Source organism: Erpetoichthys calabaricus, chromosome 1 (assembly GCF_900747795.2).
Source record: "Erpetoichthys calabaricus chromosome 1, fErpCal1.3, whole genome shotgun sequence".
Lineage (NCBI taxonomy): Eukaryota > Metazoa > Chordata > Cladistia > Polypteriformes > Polypteridae > Erpetoichthys > Erpetoichthys calabaricus.
The window spans coordinates 47365461-47388850 of record NC_041394.2 but is presented as its reverse complement, the minus strand read 5'-3'; the positions used below and the strand labels follow the sequence as shown (position 1 = coordinate 47388850).

The window sequence follows — 23390 nt, the reverse complement described above, 5'->3', positions numbered from 1 at the left end:
TCTTTTGTGTTTATTTGTAAAATGTTATGCATGACGCAGAAAATAGAGTGTAGTAATATGAGCCAGTGCCCTTTTATTGAGTAAATAGAAAGACATTGTGTATAATATTCAAAGAAAGTATTGCAGTTTTCAAAGAAGAAAACAGTTGTATAAACTTAAGTCACAGGAAATGTATTTTTTAGCGGTGTCAGCTGAAAGTGGAACATTAATGAACTAAAATTATGGTTAGCAACTGTCTTATTTTTTCCTATGACTGTCTCATCTGTACTATCTAATTAAGGTGTTTACATATCTTTATTTGACTCCTATTTTATGTATGACTAAATGCGTACATCAGATTGCTATTGCCAAACATATATTCAATAAAAGATCATGTTGAGTAAAATATAAAGTCTTTAGTCATTAGACATTGAACCAGTAGCCAAGTACTGCCAGGTAAGTGAGAACATGTTTAATTTTTTTCTTTTGAATAATAGTGTAGATATCAGTTTTTTGTTAGTCATTAGAATGGCTGACTTTTTTATTTAAAATTTTAGAGTTTGTGGTTTACATTCTGCAAGGTTGTCTACTTCCTTTTTTTCTTGTCAAAATAGTCATAGTTATAAAATAATATTATTTGAATGACAGTATATTGCCTGTTTCCTGGTTCTGTTTTAACAGAGAGAACTGTTACATTTGTGAAATATATTAGTGTTTATTTTAAAACCATTATAGAAGACAATTTTAAAATCTGATTAATACATTAGGTTACATTTTTCATTATATGTCTCCCAAATACAGCCATCATTATAATTAAGATTAAATTTAAATATCATCAAAATACTTGACATAAAGTTTTGACATACAGTATATAAGAGAGTGCTGCAAGAGTTACCTGTCATATGACACAGCAAATGCCAATAATGCGTAACAGTTTAATGACCATGCAAGTTGCGAAATGAAAAGTGAGAGGGGTCAGTGTTTTTACTTGAACTAATTGTTGGTTATTGAGCTTGCTTGAACATTTTATACATGAAAAAAAATACATTTTAATTATAGCAGAGATGTAAAATTCAAAGATTGAGCTACTTTTAAATACACAATGTTGTAAAAAGGACACTGTTTGTGCCCTCCTAATATGCTCTGTTTTTCCATATTTTACACAATGAATGGCCTTAGACCTTATAGACTGTATTCAGTATTAGTTTTAAATTATCATTTTGTTTATTGAAGGAACAGTTATTTAATCAAGGAACAAAGTTATCCAACACCCCTATCACCCATTTGAAAAAGCAATTTCTAAAGCTCTGGAACTCTACTGACACCGTGAGAGCCATTACGTTTAAAAGAAGAACATTTGGAACAGTGGTGAATTTTCCTGGAAAGGCCTACCAAAATTACCACAAGGGCATGTCGAAAACTCATTCAAGAGGTCACAGAGGATCACAGAAGAACATGCAAAGAACTGCAGGTCTTTAACCATAGCTAAAATAAGTATTCATTATTCAATTATACGGTAGAAAGAGACTGAGTCAGACTGGGATTCATAGGAGAGCCACAAAGCAGAAACCTCTGCTATGCAAGAGTAACATTATTGCTCTTCTTGCCTTTTTCAAAGAAATACCAGGATGGTTCCTAAGCCTTTTGCAATAATGCTGTATGGAAAGGTGAGAAATTTGGGATTCTTTTTGATTTGACTAGACAAGCAAGAAGATTTCTTCTTGTAGGAAGTGAATCACTTGTCTTATGCATTCAATTTTTCTTTCTAATGTTAAAATAGTAAAATCACTCCACATACCAATAAAATCTTTAAATATTACAATTGCTCTTACATGCACTGAGTTGACTAAAAAACAGTACAAGGATCATAGTGCTTGGTTCAATGTCAGAAGTTGCATTGGTCTGCATCAGCTTGGTTTCCAAATCATAATTCAGTTCTGTGAGTATCCAACATATGTATAGATTGAGTGGTTAACTAAAGCTATAACTAGAATGTATCAGTTTATCCTGTTTTTTTTAATTAGCAGGTTTTTTTTTGTAGTGTTATACTGTAGCCACAATTGATATATAGATCTAATTTTGTTACTTATTGTCACATTATCTGTTTCAGGCTTATATGGCATTTGATGATTTCTTTTTGTACTTAATATTTTAATCTTTTTAGTTTTGTTGTTAACAAAACTATATAAACTAAAGATTGATTGCTATTTATATTTAATTAATTGGTACTTCATATTTAGGAGTTTCTGGATACAGTAAACAGAATTTAACACTAAATTAAATGCCACAAGTTTAAACCACTAAAGTAATACTGTATGTTTATGTATAAGAAAAGAGAAAGGAAGAACATTTACAAGCTTAATAGTCTACAACACATCAAAGTGTCTAAGGTAACTTGAATAAAATAAACAATATGTAACTGCTAGTGTAATTTAATATTTTGATATGTAATGTTTGATTTCCCTCACAAAATGTATTTAATTAGTCTTTTTTAAACTCTCTCTTTCTCTCTCTTTTCCATTTCAGTTATCCAGCAGTCTGTGATTTTCTGCTCAGTAATAATTTATTGTCAGTAATTAGAGCACATGAAGCACAGGATGCAGGGTAAGTGTACTTACCATATGAATCATTTGTTTAATTTGTAAAAGAATATAGTAGAACAGAATTTTTTCCAAGGCATTAAATGTTTGGGGTTCTATTTATTTTGCTTTATTCAGCTTGTTGTTATACAGTATATTAGTTAAACATTTCTTTATTATTAAGCATCATTAGCAACTTGTGCCATCACAAGAAACTTAAAAGAGCCAACAACATTACGATAGTTTAAATTATACAAACTAATCAGTGAAAAATAGCTAGACACTAAATTTTTATCTGGATTTGAATACAGAATTAAAATTATTATAAATAAGGAGTGACATACATACCTTGGAAGAAAGTTCTTGAAAGAGGTGGCCTCAAAACTGAAAGATCAATGAGCTAGAATTGTATACCAGGGTTAGGTAATTCTTTCTTATATAATCTATTTTTTCAATGCCTCTTACTGTGCACATTTTGTACTGTGGACAGAGCTGTTTTAATTGTCCTAATGCTACACATAAATAAGAGGCTATTCTGATTATAACCCTACAAAATACAGTTTGTAGCTAATGATGAGTATACCTTTTAAAGGGTATTTGGGTTAATTGCACTGAAGAAGTGTTATCTTTCAATGTCTTCAGCTAAAATAAAATGGGCAACGTAAAATTAATTTGTTACCATATATCTACAACCCCAATCAGAAAAAGTTGGGACAGAATGAAAAATGCAAATAAATAAGAAATTGCAGTGATTCTTAAATTTACTTTGACTTTTATTTCATTGCAGACAGTATCAACCCAAGATATTCCATATTTTGTCTGGTCAACTTCATTTCATTTGTTAATATACATCCATTCCTGCATTTCAGGCCTGTAACACATTCCAAAAAAAGTTGCAACAGTAAAGCAATCACCACTTTGTCGCCATTCCTTCTCACAACACTCAAAAGATGTTTTGGCACTGAGGATACCAAATGATGAAAGCATTTCAGGTGTTATTTTGTCCCATTCTTCCTGCAAACACATCTTAAGTGTTTTGTTTTTTTTTTTTACATTTTCCATTCCATCCCAATTTTTTCTGATTTTGAATAGGTAGAATATTTTTGGCTGCTGGAAGCTGAGTAAGATCTTAGCACCTGTAAAATCAAAATATCTGTCTAATCATCCCTGGTCCATAACCTTTTTGTGGATTAAAAAGTTGCACTCCAGTTCAGTTTACCTAAGATAACAAGACTTTTTATTATAAAAAGCAAAGGGATCTTTTTTTCTCTTTAGTTAGAGTGGCTGACTAGTTGTTATGAATATTTTTCATGATATTGTTTTGCATAGTGCACCTTGTATTTTGTGTTGCAACTTTGTTTTGTTTTGTTAAGGATGCACCCATCTTACTGACAATTTCTAGATGGGGTGTCATGTGGCAGTTGTTGGTGCCGTGCACTAATGTCATTTCACTCTGCCAATATAAGATGCTTTTTTGGTATTTTCATGATGACTTGGATTTAAAAAAATCCTTTAAAAATCTTTTGTACCTTAAGACATCTGCTTATCATTATTGAGCCAGTTTTGTTTTGGACTATAATTTTTGACTACAAATTCACTCAGCCCATACATATTTAAAAAAAACCAAAAACCCTATACTTTATAGTCGGCAATTACAATACTTACTCTCTAAGCACATTTTGTGCAACTAAACCTAGTAGGCAGAACATTGACGTGCATTGACAACAAACAAATATCTCTAGAATATATTGAAGATAGCAAAGTAATAGAGGTGAACTGTTTGTTGCAATAAATTGATTCCTTTTTTTTGGTGTATGTTCATATAAATTTTTGACCAAATTAAAAACAAATAAATAAAAACAGATGAATGCCAGTCTACAGTATATGGCAAATATTTATAATATTTTATTTTGAAGCCAAATATGAAATTTATTTACAATTTAAGTTTTAGTAGGGGTAAGAATTATCATTTTCTTCACATTTCCAGATTACAGTTATTGGCTTTATGTTTAAAGAGTAGAAAAGGAAAAGTATGTAACTATAAATTTAACAATAGAAAGTCCCAAACTTAGCAGTTAACTCGCAGGTACATACTCTGACATTGCAGTATGAGGATAGAATAGCAAAATCATACTATTGCATCATTTGATAGATTTGTAAGTTTACTTGTGTTTTTACTGCAAATGATTAATATGTTTTCACTTGATTGATGTAAATTAACATTACAGTTTAGTGTTGGATGGAAATTATATAGTAATAAAAAAGTAAACATCTTCCTATTACCAACACTTGATATTCATAAAGATTTATATTCTTATCATTTATATCATTCCAACAATGTCACTTCAGCATATTGCTTATCTAACTTCAGTGTATTGCTTTGTGTAAACGTGGCTTAACGCATCAGTTCTTGACTGCATTGGAACTGTCATGGGTTCTAGCTTTACAGAACAGATATAAATTATGCATCAAGTAAAAAGGCAGTGGTTTCTGTTGTGCAATAGCACTTCTGTTTTGTCTAAGCACTGTTTGTGCAATCTGGAATTCTTTGCTATTAACTGTACGTCATTCTATTCACCTAGAGAATTTTGTTCAAAATTTGCCTGGGGCAAATGTGATATAATCTGCCAATGGCTACAGCGCACAATTCATAAGTTTGGAGAATAGTCACCCAAACTCCCCAATTATAGTGAGGGCCGACTTTAATCTTGTAAACTTAACCATTGAGTTTCCAAGATACAAGAAGCTAGTGAAGTGCACTACCAGAGATGGAAAGACTTTAGATCACTGCTACTGTGTTATATAGGACACATACCAGGCTTTACCTTGCGCACCGCTTTGAAATTCTGACTATGTTATGATATACTGCAGTTGCTACCCACTTATACTGTAAGTAAAAGCTGAAATCAGCTAAAAATTTAAGACAAGCAATATGTTCATGGACTGCTGAATTAGTTGAAACACGACAAGATTATTTTTAATGGACTGAATGGGATGTCTTTAAAAAAATGTTTGTGAAAACATTCTTTAACTGACTGACAAGGTAACATCTTATGTTAGCTTTTGTGAAGAGGTTTTCATTCCTCACAAAACTATAGTGATATTTAACAATGGAAAGCCTTGGTTCCCCATAGAAAACGGTTCTTGACCAAGCAAAAGAAACCAACCACTAGGAACCTCACTACCATATTTTCTTTTCTATCAATGAATATGATGTCTGGAAACTGTTTATAAAAAAAGTCTTTGTCTTATCTGCAACAATCACTATGCAAGATAGCATACTTTTTACTGACATCTTTAACCAGTCACTTGCACAGTGTTCTGTTCCAGATTGCTTTAAATCTTCTGTTATCTTTATAGTTGCCATAAAAAGATAAAATAGGCTGCTTCAGTGATTACATGCTTATTGCTCTGAACTGCTAGTTCTTACTCATCTTAATATTGCTGCTGCTTAGATTGGCCCACTTCAGTTTACATGCAGAGCCAATAAATCTATGGACAACACCATAAACGTAGCCCTGCAATTTGTGCTAGAACATCTGGGTGGTAAAGGATCTTGTGCCAGAATAATGTTTGAAAACTTCAGTTCAGCATTTGGCATCATTGTCCCCAAGCAGTTGTTAACTAAACTTCTGAATGCTGCCATCTGTAATTAGATTTATAGGTTTTTGATAAACAGGAAACCATACGTTTGGTAGGTTCCCCACCTCTCTATATTAATACTGATGTCCCTCAAGGCTGTGTTCTTACCCCCACACTATTCTCTGTACGCCAATGAATATAGGTCCACTGACCCCTCAGTGAAAATCATTAGATTTGCTGATGACACCACCATATTGAACTAATGAAAATGAAACAGCATATAGGAAGGAGGTGATTCATCTTGTGTCTTGGTGCACTGTAAATAACATAATATCAGATTTTGGAAATAATTGACATTCGCAAATGGCAGTTACAATGCTTTCCTCTAAAAGTGAATGATTTTACATATGGTTGAATCCTTCACATTTTAGGAACAACTATCACAAATACACACAGCTGGGACATTAACACCATTTCCCTCACTAAGGCTTAGTGGTGGATGCACTTTCTATACCACCTAAAAAAATAAAACATTTCCCAACCCATCAAGTACAATTCCACAATGCCTTAATTGAAAGTGTGATCACATTCTTCATTGTTGTCTGGTTTGATTCATTAACACTCCACTTCCAAAATAAATTACAGTGTGTTAGCTCTGCTGAAGAAGTAGTTGGCTGTGCTGTCCCATCTGTTGCAGACTTGTATGATCTAGTGTTGTAAACCATGTCAAAAGGATCACCACTGACTATCTCACCCAGGTCATCGCTTTTTTCATCACCTTCCCTCTAATAAATGCTTTAGTCAGTTAAAACTAAAATGAATAGATATTGAAACAGTTTCTTTCATAGAATCATGTGATGATGCGGGTTCGCTCCACGCTCCCATCTTCCTTCTGGGAGCTCTTGAACCCGACACCGTCGGAAATGTCACCGATGAGCTAGGCAGTGAGGCACAACAATGAAGCAAGGGGATGGTGCAAAAAGTGCTTTTATTAAAAACAGTAAACAAAACAAAGTGTCCAAATTAAATAAAGTGCAGTGTGTCAAACATCTTCATTAAATAAATAATCCATTAAAATGAGTGAGGTGGAGGTTAAAATCCAATACAAAAAATCTTTTAAAAACAATGACGTTAAAACAATGGCTGAAGCAGTCTTTTAAAACACAAAGCATGGTGCCTTTTTTCTACTGGTGACTCCCCTGCTTCTCCCGTCCAGGCTATGCACCAGGGGAACCACCCTCCTTACAGCTGACATTCCCTCTGCCTTCTGCTGCTGGTTTGTTCGCCTCACCAATCCCTTGCTCCGGTAGCCTCCACCAAACCACGACTTGGGTTCTGCAGCGACCAGGGCGCTCACACTGGGGCTTTCACGTCCCAAGTCCTGACTCCCGCTGCCTTCACTGGCCTTATGCAGCGAGCCATCCTCCTTCCGGTCACTCCTGCTCTTCACAAAATGCTCAGCAGGAGCGACCACAATCGACTGCTCCTCGGGTGCCGGCCAAACACCCAGGCTCACTGCTCAGCTGCCTGTGAGCCTGTGCTCGCTCTCACTTGCTCTCCTGCACTGGCTTTCCTCTTCCTCCTCCTACTACCTGCTTTCTCTACCTGCTTCCAGTCTTCTTCTACTACAACCTCCGTTTCTTTCTTTTCCTTCTTTCTCTTTCATTTTTCCCCTCTAGCCACTGTGCGCTTCTATTTATTATGGGGATGTGGATCAGCTGTGGCAATCAGCAGCTCCCGGGAACAGTTACGGATGTGGACAACTCCTCACTTAAACGAGGATTGACCGCATCACGAATTCCCTGGGAACCGATCCGCCACACTACCACGCCCCCTTTCTAAGCCACGAAGGCGATAATTATTTATTTAAAAAGTGGCTTTTTTGACATGAGCTGTGGACCCGCTACACCACAAGTCATAGATAGCCTTGGCAAACCAGTAATTTAGCCTATCGCTCTTGCTTATTCGGATGTTCTTTCATATACTGTATAAAGGTGCGAGAGTGTGTGTGTGTGTGTGTGTGCAATATAGGTACATTTATGTGTATGCATGTGCATATATACTATGCAGACATATGCTTTCACTTCCACATCATTTGTACATCCTTACAATTGTACTATTCTGTAACTGTTTATATGTTATTTAACTTAGGTTATTTATGTTATTTGTATGTGATGCTGTGTTATACTAAAAGCAGCTCCAAAAATTTCAAGTAAAATTTTGGTGAATAAAAGTGATTCTGGTTCTACTGTTTTATGTAATACTGGGCTTATTTCAGCTGTACATGATTACAACAACAACAACATTTATTTATATAGCACATTTTCATACAAAAAAAGTAGCTCAAAGTGCTTTACATAATGAAGAAAAGAAAATTAAAAGACAAAATAAGAAATTAAAATAAGACAACATTAGTTAACATAGAAAAGGAGTAAGGTCCGATGGCCAGGGTGGACAGAAAAAACAAAAAAAAACTCCAGAAAGCTGGAGAAAAAAATAAAATCTGTAGGGGTTCTAGGCCATGAGACCGCCCAGTCCCCTCTGGGCATTCTACCTAACATGAATGAAATAGTCCTCTTTGTAGTTAGGGTTCTCACGGAGTCACTTGATGTTGATGGTCATACAGACTTCTGGCTTTTAATCCATCCATCATTGTTGGAACATCATGGTGCTTTTGAGTAGATGGTGGTGGCACAAGCCACCACCAAAAGGACACCGGAAAAGGAAACAGAAGAGAGAGTAGGGGTTAGTACAGATTTTAGAGCCACCATGAATAGTTATTATAATGAATTGGATATACACAGTATCAGGATTTAAATTACAGTTAAGTTATGAGAAGGCCATGTTAAAGTAATGTGTTTTCAGCAGTTTTTTTAAAGTGCTCCACTGTATTAGCCTGGCGAATTCCTACTGGCAGGCTATTCCAGATTTTAATTGCATAACAGCAGAAGGCCGCCTCACCACTTCTTTTAAGTTTTGCTCTTGGAATTCTAAGGAGACACTCAGTTGAGGATCTGAGGTTACGATTTGGAATATAAGGTGTCAGACATTCCGATATATAAGATGGGGCGAGATTATTTAAGGCTTTATAAACCATAAGCAGAATTTTAAAGTCAATCCTGAATGACACAGGTAACCAGTGTAGAGACATCAAAACTGGAGAGATGTGCTCAGATTTTCTTTTCCTGGTAAGGATTCTAGCAGCTGCATTCTGCACTAGTTGCAAATGATTTATGTCTTTTTTGGATAGTCCTGAGAGGACTGCCTTACAGTAATCTAGTCGACTGAAAACAAACGCGTGAACTAATTTCTCTGCATCTTTCAATGATATAAGAGGTCTAACTTTTGCTATGTTTCTTAAGTGAAAAAATGCTGTCCTAGTGATCTGATTAATATGCGATTTAAAATTTAGATTACAGTCAACAGTTACCCCTAAGCTTTTTACCTCCGTTTTGACTTTTAATCCTAATGCATCCAGTTTGTTTCTAATAGCCTCATTGTATCCATTATTGCCAATCACTAAGATTTCAGTTTTCTCTTTATTTAATTTGAGAAAGTTACTATTCATCCATTCTGAGATACAAGTTAGACATTGTGTTAGTGAATCAAGAGATTCGGGGTCATCAGGTGCAATTGATAAATACAGCTGTGTGTCATCAGCATAGCTGTGGTAGCTCACGTTATGCCCTGAGATAATCTGACCTAATTGAAGCATGTAGATTGAGAAGAGCAGCGGAACCAGGATAGAGCCTTGTGGAACACCATACAGGATATCATGTGTCTTTGAATTTTAATTACCACAACTAATAAAGAATTTTCTCCCTGCCAGGTAGGATTCAAACCAATTTAAGACGCTGCCAGAGAGGCCCACACGTTGACTAAGGCGATTTCTCAGAATATTATGATCAGTGGTGTCAAATGCGGCACTCAGATCTAAGAGGATGAGAACAGATAAATGACCTCTGTCTGCATTTACCCGCAAATCATTTACTACTTTAACGAGTGCAGTTTCTGTGCTGTGATTTGTTCTAAAACCTGATTGAAATTTATCAAGAATAGCATGTTTATTGAGGTGCTCATTTAACTGCATAATGACTGCCTTCTCTAGAACTTTACTTAAGAAAGGCAGGTTAGAGATGGGTCTATAATTTTCAAGAGCAGAGGGGTCGAGATTATTTTTCTTAAGTAGGGGTTTAACTACAGCAGTCTTAAGACAGTCTGGGAAGACCCCTGTATCTAATGACGAATTTACTATGTCAAGAACATTATCAGTTAGCACGCCTGATACTTCTTTGAAAAAATTTGTTGGTATTGGGTCAACGGCACAGGTGGAGGGTTTCATTTGAGAAGTTATTTTATGTAAATCAGGTAAATCTATCCTAGTGAAAGAGTTTAGTTTGTTTATAACGGAATACTGGGGTTTAGGAGGATCCTTAGTGTTGGGGAGATATACTATGTTATTTCTAATATCATTAATTTTTTGATTGAAAAGTACAGCGATAGCCTCACAGGTTTTACTAGAAGTACTTATGAGGCATTCCTTTGAGTTACCTGGGTTTAGCAGACGATCAATCGTCGAGAGTAAAACTCTGGGATTACTAGCATTATTTATAATCTTAGAGAAATAGCAGCACCTCTCAAGACGGACTGTGTTACTGTATTCTGTTATTTTAACTTTTAATATTTCATAGTGGATAGTTAGTTTAGTCTTCCTCCATTTACGCTTAGCTCTACGGCATGTTCTTTTTAAATCAGACACTCTTTGGGTCTTCCATGGTATAACAATGCTAGAAAATGTTTTAACTGTCTTTTCAGGTGCAACTATGTCAACAGCAGCTCTCACCTTAGTATTAAATCTTTCCACCTTACTATTTACATTATCCTCGCTATTATAGTTGGCACTATAAACGGACTGATTGCTTAGAATGTTTGTAAGTTTTAAAGCTGCAAATGAGCCAAAGAAGCGTTTTTTAACAATATGCTTCTCATGAGTGTTTTCTAGCATTATTTCTATATTAAAAAGTAGAAGAAAATGGTCTGATAGACCCGTATCAATGACCTGCTTTATATCAACTTTTAGTCCTTTAGTAATTACTAAGTCTAACATATGACCTGCTTTATGTGTGGGCTGATTAACGAGCTGTCTCAAATCAAAAGAGTCCAGGAGGTTCATAAATTCTTTTACTTTTTGGTCACACTGATTATCTATATGAAAATTAAAGTCGCCGAATATTAAGAGTGTGTCATAGTTTGTAATTAAAATTGACATTAAGTCAGAGAATTCCTCAAAGAAAGACGCGTTGAATTTAGGAGGTCTGTACGCGGATAATACTAGAACATGAGAATCTCCATGAGTAACAACGGCGAGATACTCAAAGGACTTGAATTTACCAAAACTGACATCTTTACATTTTAACCGGTTTGAGTAAATGTTTGCCAAGCCGCCGCCTCTGTTTCCTTGGCGATCAGCACAAGTAAAACTGTAATCCGGAGGCGCAGATTTGATTAAAACAGCTGCACCATCTGAGCTAAGCCACGTTTCACTTAGTGCAATAAAATCTATTTTTTTATCACTAATAAGATCATTGATAAAAAACGTCTTGTTAGTTAAAGCTCTAACATTTAATAGAGCCATATTTAATGTTTTGGCGGGGCAGAGATGAATACTATGTGCGTTATTGATATTTGGAACAGGAACTAAGTTATTTTTATTAGCGCCGCTCTGTGTGTATTTTTTGTTTAATCTATAATCTGTTTTTATAGTTTTAATACATTGTTCATCTAAAGTAGTAACTTTAATTAAATTATTGGTGTTTATGCCGTATTGCCTAGATTTTCTACATGCATTGAGATTGGTTATTACAGTATTTATGTTGTGCACTTTTATGGAAGATTTTCTTAAACAATTATCATGTCCAAGCACAGCAGTAGCATTTCGGAAGGGGTTAAAAGCAGAGATAGATAGTCAAGATAAACGAATTACCTTAGATATGTTTTCGGAGTGGACCTGGGCTCCAAAACTGTTCAGATGCAGGCCATCTCGCTTGAAAAAACGCGGCCTTTCCCAAAAGAGGTCCCAGTTGTTGATGAACCCGATGCCTTGATTCTTGCAGAAGCCCTGCAGCCTGTTTAATCCTAGCAGACGACTGTAGTACTCGTTTGATCGTCTGACGAGAGGAAGTGGACCCGAAATGAAGATCTTTGCTGATGGGGTCCTCTCCTTCGTGTCTTTTAATTAGTGCTGCGAAGTCAGCCTTGAGGATTTCCGATTGTCGGTGCCTTATATCGTTTACGCCGGCATGCAAAACAATTGCTCCAACTGCCCAGTTCTTGTGCTTCTCGTAGATTGCCGGCACACGTCTCATCACATCTCAGACACGAGCACCGGGAAAACAAGAAACAAATGGTTTTCTATTAGGGCATGCGATAGTGAGGTTTCTAACAATAGAATCACCTACCACTATTACATCACCAGGGGCTGAAGGCGAACTGGGGACACGGAGAGGGTCGAAACGGTTCTGAGTTAAGATGCTTGCCTGTGCCGATGGAGGTGTTCTGGCCTTGAACCCCCGCCTGCATAGCTGAAATACGGCGAGGTCATCATCGGTGTCACTTCTACGAGGCACGGGGGTGAAGTTCACTTGAGCGGCACAACACGGGGTTGATGTTACGCCGATTACAGATGACGAGGATGGTTTATCCAGCAGCTGAGCCTTCAGATCTCTAAGGTATCTTCGTCTGGACAGGAGTTTCTGAATCTATTCGTTGAGTGCCTGGAGTTCCTCTACTACGACTGCAACGCGATTCACCTCACTGTCAGCCATTGTCTCCTTCTGCTTCTGCTTCCGCTTCGTGCCCTAGGAAGAATGAGACAGAGAGATTGGTTAGTCCATGATTAGGCAGAAGCTTGGGATACCTTCACAAAATTAAGGGACAGTACAGCTTAAAAATTATTAACCTAGATGTGTTAAAACTTACATTTCCAATTAGAAATATAATGGTGACTACAAATCTTTTTAGTAACCTATCTAAGCAAAACAGTGCACTGATCTGAATGTGTATTATAGCAGAAATACTATTAATGGAACATTGTAATTTTGAAAAATGAAAAGCAAAACATGCTAACAAGGTACAAAAGTAAGCAGAATGCTGCAGGGGCTTTGTCATGTTAAAGTGATATTTAGGGTTATAAAGTGCAGAAATTACATTTTGAAGATGAAAGAATGAAGTTCTTTTTCGCAGCATGCAGAGTCAATGTTGTAGAACTGGAAAATGCTGCTGCTGCAGGGGAGTTCACACAACATTTGGGGAAAGAAATGTTTCATGTTGTGACATGGGTGTGAGACAAAAATCAGTTGCATACTGACTTTTGAGCCTCCTTTTGAATTGCAGCATGCTGGTCCCCTAACACTGGCTAGGAAACAGCTGCCACAATACTTGCACAAACTTTAAATGTTCCAGAAAAGTGTGCTACATTTAGTTTATTTCTGTAAACTTTTTTGTGTTCATTTATTAATAACCAAATGATTGCATAGTTTTTATGTGAACTATTTATGTCTGTACTTTGGGTAAAGAGAAGTGATATACAGGGATATGATACAAAATATTTTAAATCAAATGTAAGCACAGAAGTAAAATAGCCTATTTTGTCTGTTTCATATATAGTTTGATTTTTTTTTTCCTGTTTACATTCCTAGTCATCTAAATGCTAAATCTTAGTAAGAGATTACATGGGAATTTTTGCATTTTTTTTTTAAACCAATATGTTTTAAAAGAAAACAAACAAATCTTGTAGTCCTGCTGTCTCTAAGCAGTCAAAATAAATGTAGTCTTCTAGTATTCAGCCAATACGCCCTTCAAAAATTCCATCATGGTTGCTGTAATTGTTTCCTACTAAATTGTTAATTTTCTGAAAATATGCTTGTCAAAATACTTAACCTAGGTTGCATTTTGCAATAGTCTTGACATAAAAACAAAAAGAATCTTGAGTCCATTACAAAGGCTGCAAAATGCTGAATACTGTTTTACCAAGTTGAATAGATCTACCATTTGCTTGATCTACTTGGAAGGAATTATAGTTGGAAGGATGAGCTAAGGAATTGAATGTCGGTACAGCTAAAGAAAGTTATGTAACCTCTGGAAAGCTAGACTAGTCTATGGAATATGGAATATTCAGATGTGGAATTTATTAAAGACAGCATGTTTGTGGCAGCTGAAAGTATGCATCCAGAGAAAGTGGAATTTTTCTTATTACATTTTTTTTTATGTGAGTACAATTGCACAGTGCTTCATTGATCTATATGATTATTTTAATAATGAGTTCAATAAGTAAGTCAAAGCATTCAGTGCTTATGCTTAATGAGTGGCAAATAGCATTTTTAAGGCATTTTTACAGTCACTTTATTTAGTACCATTAGCTTTATGACCCTGCATAAGTCTTGTTAAAGATCAAGTAACTTTATTACAACAAAGTATTAAATAAAATGTTGGTAGAATAAAAAATAATTTCAGTCTTTTTCAAGAAATGTAATCCTGATCCTTAAGGATGTTTTCCCATTTTGTAAGATGTAAATTTTTTTCCTACATAATAAGTCTGTGGTACAAGCTAGTTTTATTCTATTTTTTGCTCTCATATTGGCCATAGTCAAATTGACTCCAGTAAATAGCTAGAGGAACAGGCTAGAAACCCCAATAGTGGCCCCTCATGTCTGTCTATGCCTCTCTGAACCTCAGTAGAGACTTAGAAGGCAGCTCCCTAGTGACCCATCTTAAAAGTTGGCAGGAGTCTCCAGGATTCTATGTTCGGCTTGTCTGACTCCTTTTCTACAATCTGGCAGTGGTTCTACAATTAGCTGATGGACAGATATTTTAATTTATTATCTTTGTTAATTAATTTCTACTTTGTTTTTGATGTATTTGAACAAGTCTGTATCCTGTATTCTGTATTTAGTGAGTGACATAATCTATTCTTGCATCTTGCCTCGCTCTGCACCTGCACTTGGTAAGGAGTGATGTGCAGAAACAAATAAGTTTCTACTATTGTATTTTCTGTGGTAGCAATGATAGATTGGCGATCTCGCTCTGTGAAGAGGATTACTTGTGTTCTATTTTGTGTATTGTATGTATCTCGTTTCTTGACACCCACTGCACGCTCAACCTGGAAGGGTGTCTCTCTCTGAATTGCCTTTTCCAAGATTTCCCAGTAAGGGTTTTTTGTGTTTCTTATCTTCTTTGGGAATCAAGGCTGGGGGCTATCAAAAATGGCATGTTAAAGCCCATTGAGGCATTTCTTGTGTGAATTTGGGGTATATAAGAAATACATTTTTGTTGTTGTTAAAAGGGCATAAAAGTCCAGTCCATTAACACTCATGACAAGAACTTGTACTCTCCAGCAATGTGGAGGTTCAGTTGCCTCTGGACAAACCTCCTTGTCACTTGTCTTTCCTTTTAAAGGATCATCTTGATCCTTCCTTTGACAAGTAGGATCATTGTCACCTAAAGGACAGAAGGTCTTTCAACTTATTAGTAGCTTTAATGGCCTCATTTACTTTATTTCTGTTTCTCCCTCTAAATATATTCTCAGGCATACATTGAATGAGGTGGATTGCCTGAAATGTAGCATGTTCCCATAAATAACACCAACCTCTTTTCCTTGTATTAGTGCCCTCTTTTACAAGGGGATCTCTACAGTGCATGACTTTTTATATGGGTGTATGTTTTTGTGCCTGAATTGGAATAAGCATTATACAATTGAATGTGTTGCTGGTGATTGATTTTGTCACTAGAAAGTTCGGTGCCTCTTTCACATTGGCAAAAGTAGTTCAGACTTAAAATGAAATAATTTTTCCAGCATTGATCCCTATAATGTACAATGAAAACACTACTCTGTTTGTTTAGTTTAGAGAATAGGGTAGTAGGATGGTTTGGAATATAGTTTTTATTCACTTTTTTATACCTTATTTTTTATTCATACTGCTAATGCTTTACTATATATTCACCCATATGTTGAATGTGTTTCTTCATATTTCACATATTATGACTGCTAACATAGATATAAACAGTTTGATGAGAATAGGCCATTTGGCACAGAATAGCATATTGGTCTTTCAATTTGCATTTGAAATAATATCTCACATTCATCAATCCTTTCATTTTCTAAACCTGCTTTATTCTAAGCAGGTTTGCTGGGAAGCTGCAGCCTGTTGGTATTAAAATTACCCCCATTTTTATCATTGCTATGATGTTCTTGGTAAAAAAAGATCAATTTTAAAGTGGCACCTAGTATCATGCCTATTTACTTCCTTCGTTATTATAAACACATTTTACATGTCACCTCTTAATTTTCATTGAGAAGATTCCAATTTTTCATTAATTACATTTAATTTACATTGCTAGCACTAAGAGTGAGTTTAGTAGCTACTTGAACTTCTCTACTTGGGTACGCTGCTCATCTGTAACCTACAGGAAACAAGCCACTGCTTTTCAGGAGAAGGTCACATCCTCAGATTTGGAAGTGGTAATTTGTAAGCCAGCTGTCCCATGCTTGTCTGTGAACCATTTCTCTGTGTGTTGGAGATCTTAGCAAGAGGACAACATCATCTGTAAATTCAAAAGATTCTGCAAATTAGGTTTCCAAACTGCATACTTTCCAAACCTCTGCTGTATCTTTGTCATGTCTGTGAAAATCATTAACAGGGGAAGAGACTACATGCACCATTTGCGAGTCCTCCTCTGAGCTGAATGCTATTGTGCCAAGTATGAAAATTACAACATTACCTCTGCAAATAGTGACTGAACTGAAAGCAGTCATGACCACTGGGAACTATAATGTTGTAGTAAATGGGTACTACCATGGAGCACATTAAAATAAGTTTTTTTCCAAAACCAAAAAAAATATGTACATGAGATTTGCAAGGTCCCATTGCCCTCTCCACCCTCCAGATTTTTCAGAAAGGAAAAAAATTTGTGTATGTGAATCAACACATCTCTCCCTAGATCTGAGGTTTGAGTGTCAAAACCAGAATCAGAGGAGTGTGATCTATTGGTAATTGGAGCACACCCGCTTGTCCCCCTTTTTAAAATTTTTGAACCACCATTATAGTCTGTCTGTTTAAAGCACTATTCCTATAACATTAAAGAATCATGTAAACCAAAACACTTTCATAATATAAATTGCTATCAGCATTTGTAGTTCGGTCTTGTCTATCTTTATGGCTCTGCTACTATGAAATTTTTTAAATATTTCAAAATTCCCAACAATAAAAATGGATCAACCCCAACCACTACTTCTGGAACTATCTTCTCATTGCAGGGTTCATCATCTTGCCTTACAAGTTTCTCAGAATATTCTTCTTACCACACAACAACGGCTCCTTTTTAAGTCATTGTTTCCACACCCTTACTGAGAACAGCCTGAGCAGTACCCTTTCCGAGTTGTTATATTACTTACCTTATCCACTACTTTGGTCTTCAACAGGGTTCTCCAGAGTCTTATGTTCTTGACCTTTGCTCAACACTTGTTTGATTGCTTGAAGACCTGAGGTCCCCCCTGTAGACACTAATTTCAGTTGTGTTGTTCCATTGCCAAATGATAGTTAGTTAACAGCTTAGCTTGCCTGTTTACTTGAGTGTCCAAAACATTTGGCCTCAGATCAGGTGATTTCAGTAACCTTTGTCCCAAGACTCTCTGGTCGAAAGTATTTTGAACTTATGAGCTACCTTATGTTTTTTATGAAGACTCAGTAATTAGTGCATAAATGATTCTTTTTATTCAGTTCAGGCTGGCCAATTCCTCCACATCATATCCCTTTAGATATTAACATTATTACCAATGTGAGCATTTTAGTCTCCAAGCAGGACTTCAGACTTAAAACGTTTGAGTACCAAATCTAATGTCTGCTGTATGTGTTTTTATGCAATAAAAATACAAAGTTTTTTTCTGTCTGCATCTCAAATCTGTATTTAAGAAACATTTTAACCTTTTTTTTCCTAACTTTTACTGTATGGTGTGTAGCTGGTGGGTTGTAAGCACCTCTGCACACATCTGGGCCTCTGCTTTGGGACAGCACCAGAATAGGAGAGGGTTTGCTCTTGATTAAGAAACCTGGTTTTAGAGCCATTGCTGTTTGTAGAAGTGAGTCTGACTATATAAAGCTGGTATTTTTCAACCTGCTTCAAAAAATCTTCTCCCAACCAGAGAATTTGCATTCTATGTTAATAGTGCCTTACTGCATTTGTATCTGACTTGTCACCATTTAACTTGTGAGTGGTGAACCCACATGGTACTACCATGTGATTTTTCTAGAGTCAGTGCTACCTAAGGCACTGTTGCTTAGGTAATAGGTCAACCAGGCTCTGGTAACAGGTCCTGATATTTAGCTTCAGAGTGATGATTTCTTAGACATTTTAACTGTAATAGAAGCCATATTTTTATCTTGTACCTTGCTTGACTCATCCTCTAATTTGCTGTAGCTCTTGGTCATTGAAATGCACAATTCTCTACACCACTCCAATGTCATAGTTCATAGGAGGGGACACAGGTTGCAACAAAACCTTTTCTTTCTTTTTTTTTTTTTTAATGATCCCACTTTATTTCACTAATGATAAGTATATAGCAATCTTAAGTTAAGAATACAATTATGCCTTGTTTTTTGTTCTGTTTTTCTTTAACCATTTAGTTGACATAAAGGAAAGGATATTTTGTAGTTGTGTACCAGGGTTTCAGGGAAATTATCTTTGCTGATGTAATTATTTGTGAGATAAACATTTTCCAAAAATCCTTTAGCATTGCATTAAATACCTGTCTCTCTTTTATAATAAAAAAAAATTTTGGGTCGAGACGTGATCTTCTTGGAAAGACACTTTGACATCCCGCGAGAGACACTTTAACATCCATCCATCCATCCATCCATTTTCCAACCCGCTGAATCCGAACACAGGGTCACGGGGGTCTGCTGGAGCCAATCCCAGCCAACACAGGGCACAAGGCAGGAACCAATCCCGGGCAGGGTGCCAACCCACCGCAGGACACACACAAACACACCCACACACCAAGCACACACTAGGGCCAATTTAGAATCGCCAATCCACCTAACCTGCATGTCCTTGGAATGTGGGAGGAAACCCACACAGACACGGGGAGAACATGCAAACTCCACGCAGGGAGGACCCGGGAATCGAACCCAGGTCCCCAGGTGTCCCAACTGCGAGGCAGCAGCGCTACCCACTGCGCCACCGTGCCGCCCCACTTTAACATCCTGTGAGACAAAAGGACAGCTGCTGTACAGGCTTTTAAATGATCGGCGCACAGCACAACAAGCAGAACACGCAGCTCGACAGCAGCAAGCCAGCAGCTAATCCGACCGCATCTCCTTAATGTGTGTTCAGCCCCCTTGACAGCGCGAGCGGCAGAGACGCGAAGTGGCTGCCGTATAGTGCGTCCCGTTTTGTGAGGGTAGGTGAACTCAGGGATTATTTGAAAGCAACAGCAGAATATAACTGTGTATAGTTTTCAGAAGCTTTCTTTGTTATTTCTTTGAATGTTGGATAGATAAAACTTTATTTGTCCCTGTGGGAAATTTGTCTTTTTACAGAAGCTCTTAAAATAAGTCAATACATAAATAGGTAGATAAATAAATAAATATACACACACGATTGTCTGAACACGCACCAGAATGACTAAAAAATCAAGAATAATTTAAAAAGAAAGAAAACTTCTGAAGCATATTGACATTGATATAAAATGTTAAAAATTTAATCACAATAACTGTTCTGATGCGTTCATCAACATTATGTTCAATAATCATTCCAAGTGTCCTAGAGCCTTTGCTTCTGAAATATTTTTCTGTCTCAATATATTTTACCCTGCAACTATGCTGTTCATTCACATTCATGTCATCAGAAACTGCGACACTGTACAAGGACTTTGAAATAGTTGAACACTGCTTGATTTGCATCCCTGAAAACTTCTATAGCCTGCCTTGTATTAATTCATCAATTATTATAAAAGTAGATGCTGGATCTTTCCACTTCAAAATCAGACAAAAGAACAGTTATAGTAACTCACCTGCTGTTAAAATCATATTTCACCACAGCAACGTGATTATATTTATCGGAGCCTAGGTTTTATAACAACTTGTATATGTGATGCTCTGTTCACTTTTAGAGTTAATGTCATTGTCATTAATCTTGTAATGTTTCTTAGCAGTTCATTTACATTGCATTAAGATTAGTAAAAACAAGTTGTTTAAGAAGGCAAACACTTGTCCCAGTGTTTATAGATATGACAGTGTAGTGAGAAATGGACTTTTTTTTTTTTTTTTTTTTTTCTTTCTCCCTTCATTGACCATTACACAGTATGTACATTCTAGGCTTCATAGCAGGTATTTACAAGACCACTCTAATATCTGTTTTTTACATGTGTTTCTGTAAAATACCTAAACCTTACGTTTTGCTAACTATGTTGTTACCTCTGTGTTTTACAGACTCTTTATTATGATCAGACAGGAAAAAAATACTTATTCCTGGGAATATTCATAATAAATTGCATTATCTATTTATTAGGCGCTCAGTTGTAAAGAAAACAAGTATTGTTATTATTCTCACATTATATAAGAGCATAAATTCTAACATCAACATTAGCATGTATAATGCTGTTTGCTGCCTTTTGTTGCATCTCTAATAAATGATTAGTTCTGCTATTTGCATTTTAAAAAACATATTTAAAATTACATTTTCATACAGATGATAATGCTTTTCTTTAAATATGTTTATCTTATTTACTGTTATTTAATTTTCAACATATGCAGACTTCTTAAAACCAGCTAATTTTGGTTTTCTGACAGTTTTATATGTTTAAATTCCTTTGTATCACCAGACAGTTTTTTGCATGAAATTGATTTTTAAACACTTTCAGGGAAAAAGATGTCTTCTACCATAAGCCCAGCATTTGATTTCATTCTACTTAAATCAAGATGGTAGACAAAAATTTAAAATTACAAATCATTTCATCCTTCCATTATTGGGAGGTTTTAAAAAGCCAAGTTTGTCATATTGATTCAGGGGTTGGATTTGATAACTGACCCTAAAATTGTTTTTCTATAAAACAAAATTATTCTTGGTTTTTAAAGCATTGAGTATAAGTCAATAGTGAAAAATGTTGGTCATGTGAAATAAAGCACCCAGTGGTACAATGAAGAATTCGTAATGAATTTTTTCCACCCCAGAGGCAGCAAAGCAAGCCCAAACCATAACGTTTCCACCCCCATGCTTTATAGTTGGTAGCGGGTTCTTCTGGTCAAATACTGTGTTTGGTTTTAGCCAAACATGTCACCATGGCCAAATAACTCTGTCTTCACCTTCTCAGTGTAGAACACATTGTTTGAGAAGTCCCGGTATTTGCGTAGGTGTTCACAGGCAAACTTTAATGTTGCCCTGAAGTTCTTTCCGGACAGCAACATTTTCCTCCTAGAACACCTCCCATACAAATCTAATTTGTGCAGCCTCTTTCTAGTGGTAGACTCATGTACTTTGACATAAACAGTGGCAAGAGGTACCTTTAGATTCTGTGGCAAAATTCTGGGGTTCCTAGAGACTTGTGTCCTGCTCTTGGGCTGAACTTGCTGGGATGATTTTGCCCAAGCAAGATTGCAGTTCTTTAAAATCATCTCATGCAAAACATGATTTCTGACTCTTTGGAGATTTTTTAAAACTCTCTCCCAGACTCTGTAACTTTCTTTTTGAAGGCCTCAGAGAGCACTGTGGATCTTGGCATGGTGATAACACACAGTTCGCCTCTGTGTTTCTCTTCAAAGATGTTGTAATTATTTGCACCGGAGTCTATTTTTAGGTATTTGAGGTAGTGATAAATGTAGGGGTGTACTTACGTTTTCCACATGCAAAGTTTGCATTTATGTTTGCATTTTTTATACAATGTAGAGCAAAGTGTAAATGCTGTATGATATTTATTTTATATCACCTTTACCTATAGAAATCTTTTTTAGTGAAGATCAAATCTTAATATTTGGACATACAGTATGTTAAAAAACAAATAACATTTCATGGAGTGTACATTCTTTATCCCATGACCTGATATGTACTCTGCAGCAGGTTAGAACTGAAGTTGGTGGAGCACTTGGAAGCAGTATGATTAACTGGTTATATAACTGTCCACATTGGCAGTTTGCACAGATTTTTGGAGTCTATGTTGAGCAGTTCCCACACACACAATGATTGCATTTAATTTATTTTGTTGCATGGTACAACCTTCCTCCTTGCACTGCCACGTTACTTTATCGGTGGCTTCCACCTTGAACATTTCTCGTGTTGCTTTTCACAGGGTGTCATGATTGGGTTTCATATTTAGTTTTTTTTTGTTTTTTCCTCTTTATTAGGTTTCTTTTTTGATTTTTTTTCCCATTATGGTGTTAGAAGACTACAGAATCAATTTCTGCACTTGAGTTTTACTTAGGGTTAATATTTGGCAATGCTGATTTTGGTTTGCATTCTTTACAAAGCCATTTTGTTTTTTAAGGGAGCTGCCATTTTCTAGTATCTTTGTACACGGTTTCTAGAGTGGTTGCCACCATAGTGTGACTAGAGGTTGCGACCAGGAATATTATCAATTCAATTGTATGAAGGTCAGCGCCATTTACTTCCTGTTGTCCATGTTTGGATATAAACAAAAGATTTCTTCATTGATGTATGCTTTCATGTTTGATTTCTGTTTCAAAATATTTCTGACTTTGATTTTTTTTTTTTTTTTTTACAATTCTTAGCTTTTGTGAAAGATAGGATGCACTTATGGTTGTCGAATTTAGGCTTGGGTCACATATGCTTTTTTCATTTTCCTTTGTGCATGTTTCATTGTAAACATAACACTGGGTAGTTGCATCTTCTGCCACATATTGTTGATCGGTCTGTCTTTCTGGCAACTAACCTATTTGCCATGCTTTGCCATGAGAAGTGATCTGAAAATATTGTCAGCTGTGACATTTCTTTCATTGCTTGTGAAAAGCTCAATGAGAGTTGTATCGCTAGAGTTACAGTAGTGCTGGGCAGTATACCGATTCATACCGAAAACCGTTTTTTATTTTTGTTATGATATGGATTTTTCTTATACCGCAACACCGGTTTAAATTGCCTAAATGACGTTCAGAACGTGGCGCAGCAGGAAACTGTTCAAGTGGGTACCTTTTTCACTGCTACACCGCTAAACACAGAGGAGTTGCACGGGGGCTCTTTTTCACTGCT

General features: G+C 36.1%; 1 protein-coding gene across 2 annotated transcripts in view; it reads left to right on the top strand.

Moving 5' to 3' along the window:
- LOC114649480 (serine/threonine-protein phosphatase 2B catalytic subunit gamma isoform-like) overlaps nucleotides 1–23390 on the top strand; it is a 240364-nt gene that overhangs the window by 176074 nt on the left and 40900 nt on the right. For both annotated transcript variants that reach the window (XM_051924127.1, XM_051924123.1), the window contains exon 7: nucleotides 2506–2583. In XM_051924127.1, coding sequence (XP_051780087.1) covers nucleotides 2506–2583 — 78 coding nt within the window. The remainder of the gene's footprint in view (nucleotides 1–2505; nucleotides 2584–23390) is intronic.